Source organism: Bos javanicus, chromosome 12, assembly GCF_032452875.1.
Source record: "Bos javanicus breed banteng chromosome 12, ARS-OSU_banteng_1.0, whole genome shotgun sequence".
NCBI lineage: Eukaryota > Metazoa > Chordata > Mammalia > Artiodactyla > Bovidae > Bos > Bos javanicus.
The window spans coordinates 73,682,392-73,703,137 of NC_083879.1; the positions used below are offsets into that span (position 1 = coordinate 73,682,392).

Sequence of the window (20,746 nt, forward strand, 5' to 3'; positions counted from 1 at the left end):
TTATTTTTCAATTTTGAGCTTTTTTGCATTAACCCTGTGTTACTTTTGTAATAAAAACAGTAATATGTACATTTAGAATGTGAAAAATACGCCAACACAACATATTGAATCTATTCCTTTAAAAACAAGCTTAAGAGTATAGTAATAGTTTCATTTCTATTCAGACTTACTTTAATTTCCCAAAAAGAAATCCTTGAACTTCATTTGTTTCAGTAACATCTTCTGCAGTAGTATTAGTCACAGCTATATTTTGGAAACAAAAACATAAAATGAACATATTTCAGACTGGAAGAGGAATATGTGACAAAAAATTAGAACTCAAAATCAAATTGCATTTTTTTTTACCTTTTCTTTCATGGATCAGTCTAATGATATAAGAGTGTGCTCTCTTAGTAAACAAGCTTGAATACTAAATACTTTACAACCAGCTATATGCTCTATAGATCATTTTGTAGTCAAGCTCTATTTTATACTAGAGTGATAAACCAAGAGACTGATCCAGACTTGCCCAAAGTGTCCAAGTCCAGAGGCATGGGTTGGCCTCTGAAGGGTGGGGCGTACTGAGTGTAGCAGTGCGTGCATGGGACCTTTTGAAGGAGGTCACCATTATCTTCATTACCTTCACCATAGTTTGGTCACAGGTAAATAACAAGGGTGTTTATTGGAAGGACTGATGGTGAAGCTGAAACTCCAATACTTTGGCCACCTCACGTGAAGAGCTGACTCATTGGAAAAGACCCTGATGCTGAGACGGATTTGGGGCAGGAGGAGAAGAGGAAAACAGAGGATGAGATGGCTGGATTGCATCACTGACTCGATGGATATGAGTTTGGGTGAACTCCAGGAGTTGGTGATGGACAGGGAATCCTGGCGTGCTGTGATTCATGGGGTCGAAAAGAGTTGGACGTGACTGAGTGACTGAACTGAACTGAAATAACAAGGAGGGAACACAGTCCCACCCATCAACAGAAAATTGGATTAAAGATTTACTGAACAAGGCCCCACCCATCAGAACAAGACCCAATTTCCACTTCAGTCAGTCTCTCCCATCAGGAAGCTTCCATAAGCCTCTTACCCTTCTCCATCAGAGCAGACAGACTGAAAACTACAAGCACAGAAAACTAACCAATCTGATCACATGGACCAGAGCCTTGTCTAACTCAAGGAAATTATGAGCCATGCCATTTAGGGCCACCCAAGATGAACAGGTCATAGTGGAGAGTTCTGACAAAACGTGGTCCACTGGAGAAGGGAATGGCAAACCATTTCAGTATTCTTGCCTCGAGAACCCCATGAACAGTATGAAAAGGCAAAAAAATAGGACACTGAAACATGAACTCCCCAGGTCAGTAGGTGCCTAATATGCTACTGGCGAACAGTGGAGAAATAACTTCAGAAAGAATGAAGAGACAGAGCCAAGGCAAAAACACCACCCAGTTGTGAATGTGTCTGGTGACAGAAGTAAAGTCTGATGCTATAAAGAGCAATACTGCATAGGAACCTGGAATGTTAGGTCCATGAATCAAGACAAATTGGAAGTGGTCAAACAGGAGATGGCAAGAATGAACATCGACATTTTAGGAAGCAGAGAACTAAAATGGACTGGAATAGGTGAATTTAACTGAGTTCAGTTCAGTTCATTCGCTCAGTCGTGTCCAACTTTTTGTGACCCCATGAACCGTAGCACGCCAGGCCTCCCTGTCCATCACCAACTCCTGGAGTCCACCCAAACCCATGTCCATTGAGTAGGTGATGCCATCCAACCATCTTATCTTCTGTCATCCCCTTCTCCTCCTGCTCTCAATCTTTCCCAGCATCAGAGTCTTTTCAAATGAGTCAGCTCTCTGCATCAGATGGCCAAAGTTTTGGAGTTTCAGCTTCAACGTCAGTCCTTCCAATGAAAACCCAGGACTCATCTCCTTTAGGATGGACTGGCTGGATCTCCTTGCAGTCCAAGGGACTCTCAAGAGTCTTCTCTAACACCACAGTTCAAAAGCATCAGCTCTTTGGCGCTCAGCTTTCTTTATAGTCCAACTCTAACACGCTCACACGACTGCTTGAAAAACCATAGCCTTGACTAGACGGACCTTTGTTGGCAAAGTAATGTCTCTGCTTTTTAATACGCTGTCTAGGTTGGTCATAACTTTCCTTCCAAGGAGTAAGCGTCTTTAATTTCATGGCTGCAATCACCATCTGCAGTGATTTTGGAGCCCAGAAAAATACAGTCACTGTTTCTCCATCTATTTGCCATGAACTGACGGGACCAGATGCCATGATCTTAGTTTTCTGAATGTTGAGCTTTAAGCCAACTTTTTCTCTCTCCTCTTTCACTTTCATCAAGAGGCTCTTTAGTTCTTCTTCAATTTCTGCCATAAGGGTGGTGTTATCTGCCTATCTGAGGTTATTGATATTTCTCCCGGCAATCTTGATTCCAGCTTGTGCTTCCTCCAGCTCAACATTTCTCATGATGTACTCTGCCTATAAGTTAAGCAGGGTAACAATATATAGCCTTGGCGTACTCCTTTTCCTATTTGGAACCAGTCTGTTGTTTCATGTCCAGTTCTGTTGTTTCCTGACCTGCATACAGGTTTCTCAAGAGGCAGGCCAGGTGGTCTGGTATTCCCATCTCTTTCAGAATTTTCCATAGTTTACTGTGATCCACACAGTCAAAGGTTTTGGCATAGTCAATAAAGCAGAAATAGATGACTTTCTGGAACTCTCTTCCTTTTTCCATGATCCAGCAGATGTTGGCAACTTGATCTCTAGTTCCTCTGCATTTTCTAAATCCAGCTTGAACATTTGGAAATTCATTGTTCACATATTGCTGAAGCCTGGCTTGGAGAATTTGAGCATCACTTTACTAGCGTGTGAGATGAGTGCAATTGTGCGGTAGTTTGAGCATTCTTTGGCATTGCCTTTCTTTGGGATTGGAATGAAAACTGACCTTTTCTGGTCCTGTGGCCACTGCTGAGTTTTCCAAATTTGCTGGCATATTGAGTGCAGCACTTTCACAGCATCATCTTTTAGGATTTGAAATAGCTCAACTGGAATTCCATCTCCTCCACTAGCTTTTTTCGTAGTTATACTTCCTAAGGCCTACTTGACTTCACATTTCAGGATGTCTGGCTCTAGGTGAGTGATCACACCATCATGACTGTCTGGGTCATGAAGTTTTCTTTTGTATAGTTCTTCAGTGTATTGTTGCCACCTCTTAATAACTCAGATTAACATTATATCTACTACTGTGGGCAAGAATGCCTTTGAAGAAATGGAGTAGCCATTATAGTCAAGAAAAGAGTCCAAAATGCAGTACTTGGATGCAATCTCAAAAATGACAGAATGATCTCTGTTCATTTCCAAGGCAAGCCATTCACTATCACGGTAATCCAAGTCTATCCAGATGACACCACCTTTAAGGCAGAAAGTGAAGAAGAACTAAAGAGCCTCTTGATGAAAGTGAAACAGCAGAGTGAAAAAGTTGGCTTAAAGCTCAACATTCAGAAAACTAAGATCATGGCTTCTGGTAGAATCACCTCACGGCAAATAGATGGGGAAAGAGTGGAAACAGCAGATTTAATTTTTTCAGGCTCTAAAATCACAGCAGATGGTGACTGCAGCCATGAAATTAAAAGATGCTTACTCTGTGGAAGGACAGTTATGACCAACCTAGACAGCATAGTCAAAAGCAGAGACATTACTTTGCCAACAAAGATCCATCTAGTCAAGGCTATGGTTTTTCAAGTAGTCGTGTATGCATGTGAGAGTTGGACATTAAAGAAGGCTGAGCACCAAAGAACTGATGCTTTTGAACTGAGGTGTTGGAGAAGACTCTTGAGAGTCCCTTGGACTACCAGGAGATCCAACCAATCCATCTTAAAGGAGATCAGTCCTGAGTGTTCATTGAAAGACTGATGTTGAAGCTGAAACTCCAATTCTTTGGCCACCTGATGCAAAGAGCTGACTCATTTGAAAAAACCCTAATGCTGGGAAAGATTGGAGGTGGGAAGAGAAGGGGACAAAAGAGGATGAGATGGTTGGATGGCATCACCGACTCAATGGACGTGAGTTTGAGTAAACTCCGGGAGTTGATGATGGACAGGGAGGCCTGGCGTGCTGCGGTCCATGGGGTCACAAAGAGTCAGACATGACTGGGAGACTGAACTGGACTGAACTGATATCCTGACCAGTAATGTTGAAGAAGCTGAAGCTGAACGGTTCTATGAAGACCTACAAGACCTTCTAGAACTAACAACCAAAAAAGATGTCCTTTTCATTATAGCAGACTGGAATGCAAAAGTAGGAAGTCAAGAAACAGCTGGAGTAACAGGCAAATTTGGCCTTAGGGTACAGAAAGAAGCAGGGCAAAGGCTAACAGAGTTTTGCCAAGAGAACACACTGGTCATAGCAAACACCCTCTTCCAACAACACAAGAGAAGACTCTACACATGGACATCCCCAGATGGTTAATACCAAAAATCAGATCAATTATATTCTTTGTAGCCAAAGATGGAGAACTTCTATAAAGTCAGCAAAAACAAGACCAGGAGCTGACTATAGCATTGACCATGAACTCCTTATTGCCAAATTCAGACTTAAACTGAAGAAAGTAGGGAAAACCATTAGATGATTCAGGTATGACCTAAATCAAATCCCTTACAATTATACAGTGGAAATGACAAATAGATTCAAGGGATTAGATCTGATAGAGTGCTTGAAGAACTATGGATGGAGGTTTGTGACGCTGTAGAGCAGGCAGTGATCAAGACCATCCCCAGGAAACAGAAATGTCTAAAGGCAAAATGGTTGTCTGAAGAGGCCTTAAAAATAGCTATAAAAAGAAGAGAAGCAAAAGGCAAAGAGAAAAGAAAAGATATATCCATTTGAACGCAGAGTTCCATAGAATAGCAAGGAGAGATAAGAAAACCTTCCTCAGTGATCAATGCAAAGAAATAGAGGAAAACAATAGAATGGGAAAGGCTAGAGATCTCTTCAAGAAAACCAGAGATACCAAGAGAACATTTCATGCAAAGATGGGCACAATAAAGGACAGAAATGGTAGGGACCTAACAGAAGCAGAAGATATTAAGAAGAGGTGGCAAGAAGAACAAAAATCTTTATGATCCAAATAAACACAATGGTGTGATCACTCACCTAGAGCCAGACATCCTGGGATGTGAAGTCAAGTGGGCTTTAGGAAGCCTCACTATAAACAAAGCTAGTGGAGGTGGCTGAATTCCAGTTTACCTATTTCAAATCCTAAAACATGATGTTGTGAAAATGCCACACTCAATATGCCAGCAAATTTGGAAACCTCAGCAGTGGCCACAGGACTAGAAAAGGTCAGTTTTCATTCCAATCCCAAAGAAAGGCAATGCCAAAGAATGCTCAAACTACCGCACAATTGCACTCATCTCACACGCTAGTAAAGTAATGCTCAAACTTCTCCAAGTCAAATTGAACAGTATGTGAACCGTAAACTTCCAGATAGATGTTCAAGCTGGTTTTAGAAAAGGCAGAGGAACCAGAGGTCAAATCCCAACATCTGTTGGATCATTGAAAAAGCGAGAGAGTTCCAGAAAAACATTTACTTCTGCTTTATTGACTATTCCAAAGGCTTTGACTGTGTGGATCACAAAAGACTGCGGAAAATTCTGAAAGTGATGGGAATACCAGACCACCTGAGCTGCCTCTTGAGAAACCTGTATGCAGGTCAGGAAGCAACAGTTAGAACTGGACATGGAACAACAGACTGGTTCCAAACAGGGAAAGGAGTACATCAAGGCTGTATATTGTCACCCTGCTGATTTAACTTGTATGCAGAGTACATCATGAGAAATGCTGGACTTGATGAAGCACAAGCTGGAAGCAAGATTCCTGCAAGAAATATCAATAACCTCAGATATGCAGATGACACCACCCTTATGGCAGGAAGTGAAGAACTATAAAGAGCCTCTTGAGAGAAGAGTGAAAAAGTTGGCTTAAAACTCAACATTCAGAAAACTAAGATCATGGTCTGGTCCCATCACTTCATGGGAAATAGATGGGGAAACAGTGGAAAGTGACACTATTTTTGGGGGCTCCAAAATCACTGCAGAAGGTGACTGCAGCCATGCAATTAAAAGATGCTTACTTCTTGGAAAAAAAGTTATGACCAAGCTAGACAGCATATTAAAAAGCAGAGACATTACTTTGCCAACAAAGGTTCATCTAGTCAAAGCTATGGTTTTTCCCATAGTCATGTATGGATGTGAGAGTTGGACTATAAAGAAAGCTGAGCATTGAAGAATTGATGCTTTTGAACTGTGGTGTTGGAGAAGACTCCTGAGAGTCCCTTGGACTGCAATGAGATCCAACCAGTCCATCGTAAAGGAAATCCGTCCTGAATATTCATTTGAAGGACTGATGCTGAAGCTGAAACTCCAATATTTTGGCCACCTGATGCGAAGAACTGACTCTCTGGAAAAGACCCTGATGCTGGGAAGACTGAAGGCATGATGAGAGAGGGACGACAGAGGAGAAGATGGTTGGATAGCATCACCGACTCAATGGACATGAGTTTGAGTAAACTCCAGGAGTTGGTGAGGGACAGAGAGGCTTGGTGTGCTGCAGTACATGGGGTCGCAAAGTGTCAGACTCTAATGAGCAATTGAACTAGAGTGAACAGATAAACCAACAAGTCTGCAAGAAACCCTGGGCTTATTCTTATGCCAACAAGAAATCTAAACCCTAAAACATACAGGAGTTTTCACATATTTCTGACACCTTCAGACATAATCATGAAACCTTTAGATAGACACCAAAACTCATGGTCTCAAAGGATAAAGATATATTTTATATTCATTTCCTTTCCCCTCTCCTTTACTTACCAAATTGTTATAGTATACAGTGTAGTAAGGGTGTGTTTGAGGGTACTTCAGGTTGTAAGAATCTGTGACCTTTTACAGCAAGGGGCTATGTTCCATCAGAGGGCATAAAGTACACTTCTCCGTTCTTATTCGTCTGAGAGTCTGGACTTCTAAGACCACAACTAAAAACCCTGGAATGCTTTAATCAGGTAAACATTTACTGACTGCCTTCTATAATGCCCACTGCCTGCCAGATAGACACCAGGAGGAGACATGCAAAAGACACAAACCTTACTGGATGGTAAATGAGAGAGACAAATAGACAGCTTTAACAGACTGTTTAAAACTTTTCCAAAAGGAAGGACAAAATATATGGAATACAGAAAATGGAAAAATCCTCCTCTGACAGAGCAGGAACATAGGCAGCCATCTCAGAGGTACTGACAGAGACATACAATTCTTAAAAGATGAGCAGGCCTCAGACAAGTAAGAGGTGAAAGGAAGGTTTCAGACAGAGGAACAGCATATGCTAAGGGATGAAAGTACTCCAGAGGTCATAAAGCCTTGGCACAGAGCAATACATGGACCCATCCAGGAAACAGAAAATTGTTCTGTATAGTAGTGCAGTGTTACAGGACCACAGGGTACAAATGAGAGGTCTGAGAGGCAGTAAGAAGGCAGAAAGAGGCCAAGCTGTGGAAAGCTCCATTGTGTAATAGGACTTTAATTTATGAGGAGGTTACAAGGAACCACTAGGGTTACTTAGTTATTTAGGTAACTAAGGGTTTTTAATTGGTAGAATCACAAAGTCAGAAGTTCTGATTGAACACAGGAAGTTCAATCAGAAAGTACTGTGGAGAACAGATGGATTATTCTCTTTTGGAGATAAGAGGATTAAGGGTCCTGAAGAGAAGGTCAGTTGGAAGACTGATAGTCATAAGCAGAGGGGGGAAAAAAGAAGTGAACTAAAGGAGTGGCAAGTAGAATGGAGAGAAGATATATTCCAAATATATGATAAAAGTTAACCTGCAGTTTGTAATATAGGTAATATATGTAATCACATGACTTTTTAAAATTGTTTTATTGTTGAATATCACATGACTTTTTAAAGAAACTTCTACAAGCCCAAGGACAGTTAGAAAATGCCTATGCTACTACCATGACTGTTAAATAAGATGTGTGTGTGCATGTGCGTGTTGAGTCACTTCAGTCGTGTCCGACTCTTTGCAATCCTATGGACCGCAGGCCGCCAGCCTCCTCTGTCCACGGGATTCTCCATTCAAGAGTACTGGAGTGGGTTGTCATGCTCTCCTCCAGGGGATCTTCCTGACCCAGGGATTGAACCCAAGTCTCTTATGTCTCCTGTTCTGTCAGACAGATTCTTTACCAGTGGGAAGCACTAAACAAGACACTAAATTATAAAGCACTGTAGAGCAATATACAAGCTATATGGAAATATAAAAAATCTGGGTATTACTATTTCTGCTATACTTTTTCAGTAACCAGCAGGATTTCAATTGCAATAATACAGATGTTGATCTGTAGCACACTCAGTAGGAGGGACTAGAGCTAAGCTGTAATCAGAACAAGGCCTCCAGGACCAGAGCTTGAATAGAAAAACAAAGCGGAAGCAGAAGCAGCATCAGAGAGCATGTAACAGAATGAATTAGAAATTCTTAACCAAGAATCAGGTATAAATACATTTCCAATGAGCCAGGTAATAAAAGATTTCCATAAGAATCCGAAAAATTCTTTACCGTTTTTAGATCTCCAGATTCTTTCATCTAGAGCATGCACTCAGTACACAGAACATAGATACTGGATTGGTAGATTGCAGATCTAATCAATCTAACCAAATATTCACAGGACTTTCCCATCCCATTTCAAAACAAAAACACAATACAAAACTAACTTTATTAAAAATAAATACTTCAGACCAAGCTTTGTAAAGCAGTGCTACCAGTGAGTTTCAGGTTTACCATGACACAACCCCTTTAGATCCACAATCTTTGCCCCCAGGGGATGATTAGGTACATCACAGGCCAGTCTGAACTGGGTGAGCCCCCTCGTAGTCATAAGCAGCCTCATCTATTGCTTCTACAAATCCTATATGTAGTATCAATTTTTATATGTTGCTGAAAATGACTGGGAAGCCATTGAATATAACCAAAATAATATGCTACTTCCAATTTTTGAAATTTCTGAGAGCATAATAACATGAAATACATTTTAGTTTAAAATTAAATTGCCTCCAGCCTCAAATTAACATGTGTAGGATTAAATGATAGTATGTAACCCTCCAAATTTTTTCTGCACAAACATAGAGAATAAACTTACTTTTGACTTGAGTATCATCCAATGCTTTGTATTCTGTACTCTTAATCGCTAGCTCCACACCATAGCCAGATAAATACATTTTCTGTGAGGATGGTTTCTGTTCAAACACATTTTTTTTTTAAAAAGAAAGAAAATATTTTGTCAAACACCTGCTTTTGAATTCAGAATGACTGTGTGTTAGGACATGAGGGTAAATCATTAATACTGAAGTTTTTAATCACTGTGAAATACTGCTATTCAGGGGATATTTATATTCTCTTTAGAGATAGTCTATCAAGGAACTAGAAACTTATTGATGACCACTTCTTTACTTTCTAAAACCTCTGTCATGACACTAATGTTTTAATTACTCTTACAATGAAAAAAGTATCTGATCTTTTTCTGTTATACCATAATAATTTTGCCATCTTTCCCATGAGTTAATTAACAGAGGATCCAATACAAGTGAGTTTCAACAAAACTGTACTCTTTGGGGAGAACTACACAACATTTCCTAAACCAGTAAGTGCTTTCATTTGCTAGTTGTCTGGATGGAGGGCAACTAGAGTGTCCCCAAAAGCAAATACTGGAAAGTAGAGGCAAAAGAAACAAAAAAACTCAGTGCCTTGAGCAACCTATTCAGTTCTTTCTTCATGTTTCTCGATGATTAAAATATACCAAATGCCACAGATTAGCACCTATCCTTGCAGTGAGAGGTCACAATTTGCCTAAAACTGAGTTGTCTGAAGTATTTGTGATCAGAATTTGGTACCTTACTTTCTTTCACCTTATATATTAAGGGCAAACATAAAATGTACTTCTAGAAATTACCATAAGAAAAAAAAGTCATTTTTTTTAAAAAAGTAAGCAACCTGGATGAATACATGTAAACTTTAGAAGATGTCTAAGGTTCTTTCTGGCTTCTAGACTGAATTCTTATCAGTTGTGCTATAATCATTACCATTTGGCATATTTTTCCATGGGTTAGAAAACCTATTTAACCTAGTACTTAGCAAACTCCTGTGAAGATGGACTGATGTTGAAGCTGAAACTCCATACTCTGGCCACCTCATGCAAAGAGTTGACTCATTGGGAAAGACCCTAATGCTGGGAAGGATTGGGGGCAGGAGGAGAAGGAGGAGACGGAGGATTAGATGGCTGGATGGCATCACCGACTTGATGGATATGGGTTTGGGTAGACTCCAGAGTTGGTGATGGACAGGGAGGCCTTGAGTGCTGCGATTCATGGGGTCGCAAAGAGTCGGACACGACTGAGCAACTGAACTGAACTATGAAGATGTTATGCCTTGGGCTTAACTACGATCTGGATGAGGGCAGTTTTCCAATCCTACACATGACAGAGGAAGAGGCAGACACCAAATGGAAAAGAAATCTTAATAGTATACTACTCTTTTAACTCTTCTTTCCTCCCTAAACTTGCCCCCAAGTCTTAAAAATAAGTAAGTATATAACCTGAGTGACTATTCCTGGACTGTTTTATTTTTAAATAAGATGATGTAAGAATTAGCTTCAGATATGCAGAAAGTGTTTAACATTGCTGCCTACACTAAAATTTAATTTGCTAATTTCTCAGGCATATGCTATAATAAAAGATAGCATAAGAAAACTGGGTTGTTTATAATTATAGTAATCTGGAAAAGTTTAAAGTCTTTTAAAGAGTTTTCAATTTCATACAGCTCAATTTAAAAATACATTTTGACTGTCCACTCAAAAGACAATTAGTTGGTGGCTATGCTCTAAATTCACATATCTTGTTATAGTTCATGAAAGAAATGCAATTTCACATAACCAATTTCTATCATCAGTTCTGGAACAGTATTAGCTCCTCAGTAATAAAGATAAATGGTCATTAATTTCATATTTACTTTCTCTATTTGAAAATGCATTAATATAAAAATCTGAATTGTAGTTTAATAACTTTGGATTTGCAAACCAAAAATTCTCACAAGCTAAATCAACTGTTGAGAGGAATCTTTCTTAATCATCTTATTTCTTCTTTCCCTACAAAAAAGGCATCTGTTCAAAAGGCAGCGTGAATAACTCTGTTTTTATTAGAATTACATGTTGACTAGATTTACAGTATAATTATTTTGGATGCACAATATGTAATTAATTAAATAGGTTATAATTTGATGCTACAAAGTACCCAGATAACTGTTGAGTATGCTTTCACAGAAGTATATTTAATGGTCACATTCTCCAAAGAACAGCCTGGGACACTGATTCTTAATAGATGAAAATGCCACCCAGCAGGAGCATATTAAAATCACTTGGGGACTTCTTTAAAAAAGATAAACATATACTGTAATCTCATATTCTTTTTCTGATATAACTGACATATAACATTGTATTAGTTTACAGTGTACAATAAATATAATGATTTGATATCAAATCAAATCAAACCTTTGAACAACATAGGTTTGAACTGTGTAAAGTGCAATGATCGAATTATACATGGATTTTTTTTCCAATTGTAAACTACACTATTACATAATCCTTGGTTGGTTGAACCTGCAGATTCTGAACCATGGATACAGAGGAATTGTATATTAATACTTAGCATGAATATTTTGGGAAGTGCAAATTAAAACACTCTTTCCATGTTTGGAATATAGAAGTAAAAAAGAAAAGTCCTTCTAAGAGCCATTTTAGTGTATGAGGTTGAGAGTTTGGTTGTATGTGTGTGTTGGTGGGGGGTGGAGGTGTTAAATAAAATTTGACATAGCATAGTAATACGTTTTATGAAGTCATTAAAAATAGAATAATGTGGTAGAGTGTGATAGCAGTGAGAGTCGGGAGAGTAGGGGATAATACTACACATTTGATCTGAAACTTGAATAAGTAAGCACCCTTTCAAACAGATTGGTTTGAGAGCATTCCTGTACAATGCTTAGCACAATGAACTAATATATACTATCAATATATCAAGTTAGATTTCCTCATTATGGATACATTTTAATTAAAAGTAACTATGTTTATTAGTCCTACCAAATATTATGCATCCTATTGTTGTATGGTTTTGTTTTTTATCCAAGTTGTAAATCTGTTCCAGATATATATATGATAAGGGAAAGAAACATAAACAGGATACTTTCCAGAAAAGACACAGAATCCCAATATATTTTTCCACATAAAATTCACATTTGATAGTTGTGTTATCAGATATAAGTATTCTAGAAGTTATTATGTAAAATCTAGTAGAGAAATTATAAAAAGTAGTTATAAAAAAGTTTTTATAGCCAAAGTAATCTTGAATAAAGCAAGCATGTACCTGAATGTAATGCCGAAGAACATAAAGAATTTCCCCATTTTGAGCTTTTTCAGACAACACTGCGTGAAATTTACGAAATGCTCTTGTACCCATTTCTGCATAGAGAATAATCACTGGTAAATTCTCTTTGTCTGTGGGAAATTTGTGATCTCCTTTAAACAGATACGGTCTGGGCCTAAAATGAAAACAAAACACAAACAAGAACTGAAAGTAAAGAGCATATGAGAAATAAATCATGAAACCAAAAAGTGATGCCTCTAATCTGCCAGTTGGTCATCTTCCAAGCGGCAGACCAGATAGGTAGGCCACTGGCAACAGCCCAGGGTCAGTAAAAATGCAGCAAGTTTCATTAGAGGTCAAGGATTCTTCAGGGATAAGAGAACTGCCTTGAATCCTGCCCATCTGCTTTTGGTTTTACATAGATGCAGCCTGGATGAGGGCTTCCCAGTTGGCATCAGTGGTAAAGAACTAGCCTCCCAATGCAGGAAATATAAGAGATGCAGGTTCAATCCCTGGGTCAGGACAATACATAAGAGAAGCAGGTTCAATACCTGGGTCAGGAAGATGCCCTGGAAGAGGGCGTGGCAACCCACTTCAGTATTCTTGCCTGGAGAATCCCATGGACAGAGGAGCCTGGCGGGCTACAGTCCATGGGGTCGCAGAGTCAGACATGACTGACACAACTTAGCACACACAGAGCCTGGATGGACAGCAGCAGAAACCCTAAGACACCATCAACTTCAAACTGAGCTGAATGTATCAATAACTTGATGCAAGCCTTAAGGGAATAACAGAACTGAGGGCCCCACTGAGTCAGAAATTTTACTTCAGGTAAGGGACTGGGGCATGTGCTTTGTCCCAAAGGAGAACCGCTGCCCCTTTACCATGTAACCCTAAGATCACAAAAGGTCAAAGCAACAGTGCTCTTGAATATACTGTTTCCAGTTGACCAGAGACAATTGCTGGGTCCCTTCCACCCTATTAGTCATTGAATCCTAGTTGACTTAGGCCAAAATGTAAACATCAGATAGTAGAGTTACAAGGCTTCCTGAGTCAGGAGTTCAGTTTCAACTAAAGCTTAGCAGTAGTTATCTTTTTAAAAGGGGGTGTACTTGATGGCTGAGTCAGGCAGGTGGTGCTGTTGTACTCAGAAACTGCATTCCTGTGCACTCAGGCAGCCATTCAGTCTGTAACTGAAGTTGTGATTTCCTCTTCTCCTGGGATTCTATGTTGTTTCTGTTGGACCACCTGGGAATGTACTACATGTGGTAGTCTCACGATGAGAGCGTCTCCCTCTAGACTTCATAAGCATTCACATCACTCAAAGCATATACATGTACAATATCAATACCAGTTACAGATTCAGATGTGGGAACCAAAACAGTAAAAATAAAAGTACATTGAATTGGCCTAGTGTGCATGCTAAGTCGCTTCAGTCGTGTCTGACTCTTTGCAACCCCATGGACCATAGCCCACCAAGCTCCTTCGTCCATGGCATTCTCCAGGCAAGAATACTGGAGTGGGTTGTTCTCCTCCAGAGGATCTTTCCCACTCAGGGATCCAACCTACGTCTCTTACATCTCTTGCACTGGCAGGCGGGTTCTGTATCACAGCTCCACCTGGGAAGCCCGGATTGGCCTAGAGATCATTTTAATACCCTTTCCCATTATGCGCATATTCCAAACCACATCAGTTGAGTCTGGGTGCCTTTTCCTGAAGTAACAAAGACCTAAAACTCTGTATGAGGAGCTACAATAGCAGGTATCAGAAGACTGCTATCACCTAGCCAGAGGCACAGGGAGTGAAGAACAGCAAGGGGAGAGAGAGGGGAGTCTCCCAAACCCAGGGGGCCCTTGTCCTTCCTCTCCCAGAAAGCCATGTTGTCTGTCAACATTCCACCCTTGTTTCTAAAACTGTCAAGAAATGTAAAAGGGCTATGGCTTGGTTTCAGCTTACTTACAAAGTAATAAGTTGGGCTTCTGTCATGCCTCATGTCTGGCAGAAGACATGAGACTCTTGTGTCAAAGACAAAGAACTTTATTGCTTAGGACATAGCAAGCAGAATGAGCATTACACCTCCCCAAGTTTAACAACAGGGTGTGTGTAACAAAATATGGACCCAAATGGATACTACACAAACACTGGGTGTACAAGGAACACCATACCTGGGAAATCATCCTTTTATAACATGCCCACTCTTCTTTTCAAAAGCAAAATTTTGAAATTTCTTCTCAAAATTAGGAATTATGTAATTCCTCAAGGTTGCTCACTACAAACACAACCATGAAAAATGGTTCAAGTAAAAAGCAGTCCAGCTCTTGCCTTTTTTACTTGTCAGACCCAGCAAGAATATGCAGGAATTCACAAGGTCTATGGCAGGGTGCCTCTCCTAACAGCTTGATGTTAACCTTGTGTTAAATCTTATATTAATTTAGACTTAATATCTAAATATTAAATATTTAAATTTAATTTTAGTTTCCATAAGAAAATTGAAACATCAGACATCAGAAGTCAGAAACCGATAGCAATTATAAACTAAAAGTTATCAAAATTCCCTTTATGAAATGAACTAGGAAAAAAAACACATTAGGGCTGACAATTTTGGAGTCAGTCTATTAATGCTTTAGAGGAATATATAATTCCTATGCTAAATTAACTCTTACAGAATAACATGGTTGCCTAATTCACTATATGAAGTTAGAATAACATTAAAATTGGCATAGTTTAAATAACAGCTAATCTCATTAAAGTAGAAAAATGAGCCTTAATAAAAGCATAAGCAATCAACAAAAATTAACACCACACCATTAACAAAGTTTTCCCTAGCAACACAAAGAAGGTGTAATAGTTTAAAATATATTACACAATATGTCCAAAGAGAGACACTTTGAATTCATCTTAATAGGTGAAAAACAGTTCATAAAATAAAACAATTATTTCTTATTCTAAAAACAGAGAAGAGTATAAAACTTCAAAGTTTTAAAAGAAGGAGTGAACAGAAGACATATGATGTTATCCACTGAGATTTGATATAGTAAACATTTAAATTCTTTAAATTAACTAATAGATTTAACAGAATTCTAATTAAAACTCTACCCAGGTTTTTTAGGGAGTCAGTTTGACAGGAGAAAAAGGACTCTAGTGTTAGTTTGAAAGCATCAACGAGCGCAGAGCTAAGAACTTTTGGAGGGGGGAAAAAAGCAGCTATGAAGAGGAAATTGTCCTGTGAGACACTGGAATAAATTATTAAAGCAATAAATACTAACAACATAGCACTGTTACAAGAAACATAACAGTATAAAACAAACAGTTATAAAATAGATCATAGCATAAATATGATGACTATAACAACTGACTAGCACCTGAAGGGGGGAAAGATCTGACTGGATACTTGCCTTCCTATGAAAATAAATTATATATATATTAAAAGTTTAAGGTAAAATAAAAACTTTAAGAAAGCTACTGGAAAATATTAGTAAAATCTCTTACTTACTCAGGTTTGGAAAAAACTGTCTCAGTATAAAAACATACACACATAAAGGAAAAATCAGGCTACATAAAAGTTTCTGTATATTAAAATTAATATGAAATATAAGAAAATATTTGAAAGATTCCAACAAATAAGTACTAATATGAATTACTAAATATACATTACTAATATATAAATAACTCTTTCAAGATTAGAGAAACAACTTTAATACTGTTTAAAGTATAAACAATCAGGCAGTAAAACACTTACTGGTGGATACTACTCTGTAAAAATCACTACTAACTTAATAATATCCTTCTTACTTCTCATATTAATTTGCATTAAATACTTGGAAGAAGAAAAATGTTTTGAATAATGTGTTTATAAAACGGTAATTCTGTATTTTTGTTATTAATTTTTAATTTCCAAGGTACACATTCAATTTATATTTAAAGAGATATAGTCTAGATAAATGCACAGTTATGTATGTTTACAGGCATACCTCGTTTTATTGGGCTTTTTGCTTCATTTATTGCACTTCACAGACAACTGCATTAATCACTTAAAGTTTGTGGCAACTCTGTTGAACGAGTCTATGGTACTATTCTTCCAACAGCACTTGCTCACTCCCTGTCTGTGTCACATTTTTGTGATTCTCTAATTCTCGCAGTATTTCACACTCTCCTTCAGCAAAAAGATTAAGACTTGCTGAAGGCTCAGATGGTTAGCACTTTTTAGCAATAAAGTGTTTTTAAGACAAAATGTTAATTTATGTCTTACACAAAAATGTGTAAGACACATTTTTTAGACAAAATGTCATTTGTACACTCAACAGACTATGGTTTAGCATAGACGTAACTTTCATATGCACTGGAATACCAAAAACTTCAAGTGAATTACGGCAGTATTCACTTTATTGAGGTGGAAATGAAGCCACAATATCTTTGAGGTCTGTCTGTATTTGAAAAAAATAACTTATGTATATAAAATATCTCTCTCATGTGTTTTATGGTATTTTGGTATTCTAAAATCAAAAGCTAATCAAGACAAAATATTGAAAGTACTTATATATTTTAGAGAAGGACTTAAGACTCGGATGAATATTTAGAGCACATTCTTTTTAAACACAGTCTTAGAATATTACAATTTTTATTGCAAGAAATTTCTATTTCAACCTTCATCTCTTTTTATAAACTGCTCCTTTTACTACAGGCTATCATTAATTTACCTTGAAGTAGCCTTCTTCAGCAGCTTTTTAATCTCATTAATTTTACAGGTGTATTTCTTATGGATAACCACAAATGCAGCACAGCCTTCTGGTGGGGGCTCATCAGCTGCAATCTAAGATTTCAAAGATGACACTTAACTACAGTAGCTGGTAATTACAATATCATTTTTAAAACTCATACATTACTTTGATTAAAATAGCTTATCAACTACTATTAAGTTATTGCTCTAATTAAAGTAAAAATACCTATACAGAGGAAGAATCTAACAATTTAACAAAATCAACTTTATAGTACGAAAATATGCTTTGAAATTATTGAAAATGTACCATTAAACTAAAATATTCTTTATAGTTAATTTCAATGGTGATTTGTCCTCATTATTTCTTTATCTCAGTTCAGTTGCTCAATTGTGTCCAACTCTTTGAGACCCCAAGGACTGCAGCACACCAGGCTTCCCTGTCCATCACCAACTCCCAGAGATTACTCAAACTCATGTCCATTGAGTCACTGATGCTATCCAACCATCTTTTCATCTGCGATCCCTTTCTCCTCCGGCCTTCAATCTTTCCCAGCATCAGGGTCTTTTCCAAGAGTCAGTTCTTCACATCAAGTGGCCAAAGTATTGGAGTTTCAGCTTCAGCATCAATCCTTCCAATGAATATTCAGGACTGATTTCCTTTAGGATGAACTGGTTGGATCTCCTTGCAGTCCAAGGGACTCTCAAGAGTCTTCTCCAACACCACAGTTCAAAAGCATCAATTCTTCTGCGCTCAGCTTTCTTTATAGTCCAACTCTCACATCCATAATTGACTACTGGAAAAACCATACCTTTGACGAGAGGGACCTCTGTTGGCACAGTAATATCTCTGCTTTTCAATATGCTATCTAGGTTGGTCATAACTTTTCTTCCAAGGAGTAAGCGTCTTTTAATTGCATGGCCATCTCCAGTGACTTTGGAGCCCCCCAAAATAAATTCTGACACTGTTTCCACTGTTTCCCCATCTATTTCCCATGAAGTGATGGGACCGGATGCCATGATCTTAATTTTCTGAATGTTGAGTTTTAAGTCAACTTTTTCACTTTCTTCTTTCACTTTCACCAAGAGGCTCTTGAGTTCTTCTTTGCTTTCTGCCATAAGTATGGCATTATCTGCATATCTGAGGTGGTTGACATTTCTCCCGGCAGTCTTGATTCCAGCTTGTGCTTCATCCAGTCCAGCATTTCTCATGATGTACTCTGCATACAAGTTAAACAACCAGGGTGTCTATATATAGCCTTGACATACTCTTTTTTCTATTTGGAACCAGTCTGTTGTTCCATGTCCAGTTCTAATTGTTGCTTTCTGACCTGCATACAAAGTTCTCAAGAGGCAGGTCAGGTGTCTGGTATTCCCATCTCTTTCAGAATTTTCCACAGTTTGTTGTGATCCCCACAGTCAAAGGCTTTGGCATAGTCAATAAAGCAGAAATAGATGTTTTTCTGGAATTCTCTTGCTTTTTCAATGATGCAGCGGATCTTGGAAATTTGATCTTGGTTGCTCTGGCTTTTGTAAATTCAGCTTGAACATCTGGAAGTTCATGGTTCACGTACTGTTGAAGCCTGACTTGGAGAATTTTGAGCATTAATTTACTAGTGTGTGAGATGAGTGCAATTGTGTAGTAGTTTGAGCATTCTTTGGTATTGCCTTTCTTTGGGATTGGAATGAAAACTGACCTTTTCCAGTCCTGTGGCCACTGCTGAGTTCTCCAAATTTGCTGGCATATTGAGTGCAGCACTTTCACAGCATCATCTTTCAGGATTTGAAATAGCTCAACTGGAATTCCATCACCTCCAATAGCTTTGTTCGTAGTGATGCTTTCTAAGGCCCACTTGACTTCACATTCTAGGATGTCTGGTTCTAGGTGAGTGATCACACCATCAATCTGGGTGGTGAAGAACCTTTTTGTATAGTTCTTCTGTGTATTCCTGCCACCTCTTCTTAATATCTTCTGCTTCTGTTAGGTCCATACCATTTCTGTCCTTTATTGTGCCCATCTTTGCATGAAAAGTTCCTTTGGAATCTCTAATTTTCTTGAAGAGATCTCTAGTCTTTCCCATTCTATTGTTTTCCTCTATTTCTTTGCACTGATCACTGAGGAAGGCTTTCTCTCTCTTTGCTGTTCTTTGGAACTCTACATTGAAATGGGTATATCTTTCCTTTTCTCCTTTGCTTTTCGCTTCTCTTATTTTCACAGCTATTTGTAAGGCCTCCTCAGAGAACCATTTTGCCTTTTTGTATACATCAAATAACTATAAAAGTACATTAAATATTTAATTATATTATAATCAATGGTAACAATGAAAATATAATCAATCATAGGCTATGGAACCAGGTTTATAAATTTGTAGATCTTTTTTAACTAAAGATATTCACATTAAGAAATTTATTTACATTCTAGTATGCTTCTTTGTCAAATACAGTCTGGGTATTTTTACATACTTGTTGAAACATCTGAATAGTTGGAGAGTATGCCCTTATAGAGAAAGCAAACTTTAAGAGATTGATATGTAAATTGTCCAAAAATTGTCCAGCTTTCTTCAGGATTAAGTTGTTGTAAGAATAATCTGATTCTGTAAAAAAGAATTCAAAAGAAAAGGATGTTAGTATTTTGTATTTCAACACATTAGCACATCTCTCAGTGTACAGCAAACTAATGTCATATTTTAAATTTAGAATAGAAGGTGTTACAGAAAAAGGGAAAATCAAGATCTCCATTTTATTATTTACTTCATTTGTACCTTCTAGTGAAGTCCAGGCAATTAATACAAGTCTAAATGAAAATAATCTTGCCCTTAAAATCTAAGTGGAAGACACCAACATTCACTCCCAGGTTGCAGTTATAATACATGGATAAGATATACTGCTGCTGCTACTGCTAAGTCTCCTCAGTGGTGTCCGACTCTGGAAGCCCAGCAGGCTCCTCCATCCCTGGGATTCTCCAGGCAAGAACACTGGAGTGGGTTGCCATTTCCTTCTCCAATGCGTGAAAGTGAAAAGTGAAAGTGAAGTCGCTCAGTCGTATCCGACTCTTAGCGACCCCATGGACTGCTGCCTACCAGGCTCCTGCATCCATGGGCTTTTCCAGGCAAGAGTACTGGAATAGGGTGCCATTGCCTTCTCCGGGATAAGATATAGGCCCTACTTAAAATTTAAGAGGAGGATAAGAACAGCATAGAACTCTACACCATCTCTAGACCAATTCTTAAACTGCAATTAAAAATTATTTGTATAATTATTTGTTTAATGCTGTCCTTCCCATTAAGCTAAGCTGTTGAGGCAGGAATCTTTTCTAGTCTTTCAATTATACCTTTCTACTCTTGGCACACAAAATAGACATTTAATACATTTATGGAATTAATATTTAAGAAGTGAATAGACCTTTTCATTAAGGCCAATAATACTTTCCTAACCCTGTATTTCAAAAAGTCATCATATGAGACTCAGTGTGCTCATTCACTTCTACTTCAACAAACTACAGGTGATTTTTCAGGAAGTTATATTGAGTTTCCCTCCAACAGTCAAAAAAATAATGCAAGATTTGCTTTGGTAGTAAAA

At 38.2% G+C, this 20,746-nt stretch overlaps 1 protein-coding gene across 2 annotated transcripts in view; it reads right to left on the minus strand.

Moving 5' to 3' along the window:
• Positions 1–20,746, minus strand: part of UGGT2 (UDP-glucose glycoprotein glucosyltransferase 2) — a 148,115-nt gene that overhangs the window by 113,693 nt on the left and 13,676 nt on the right. For both annotated transcript variants that reach the window (XM_061435226.1, XM_061435227.1), the window contains exons 3-7: positions 19,631–19,761; positions 17,151–17,263; positions 12,454–12,628; positions 9,183–9,279; positions 171–243 (exon numbers count right to left, since the gene is read on the minus strand). In XM_061435226.1, the coding sequence (XP_061291210.1) occupies positions 171–243; positions 9,183–9,279; positions 12,454–12,628; positions 17,151–17,263; positions 19,631–19,761 (589 nt within the window). The remainder of the gene's footprint in view (positions 1–170; positions 244–9,182; positions 9,280–12,453; positions 12,629–17,150; positions 17,264–19,630; positions 19,762–20,746) is intronic.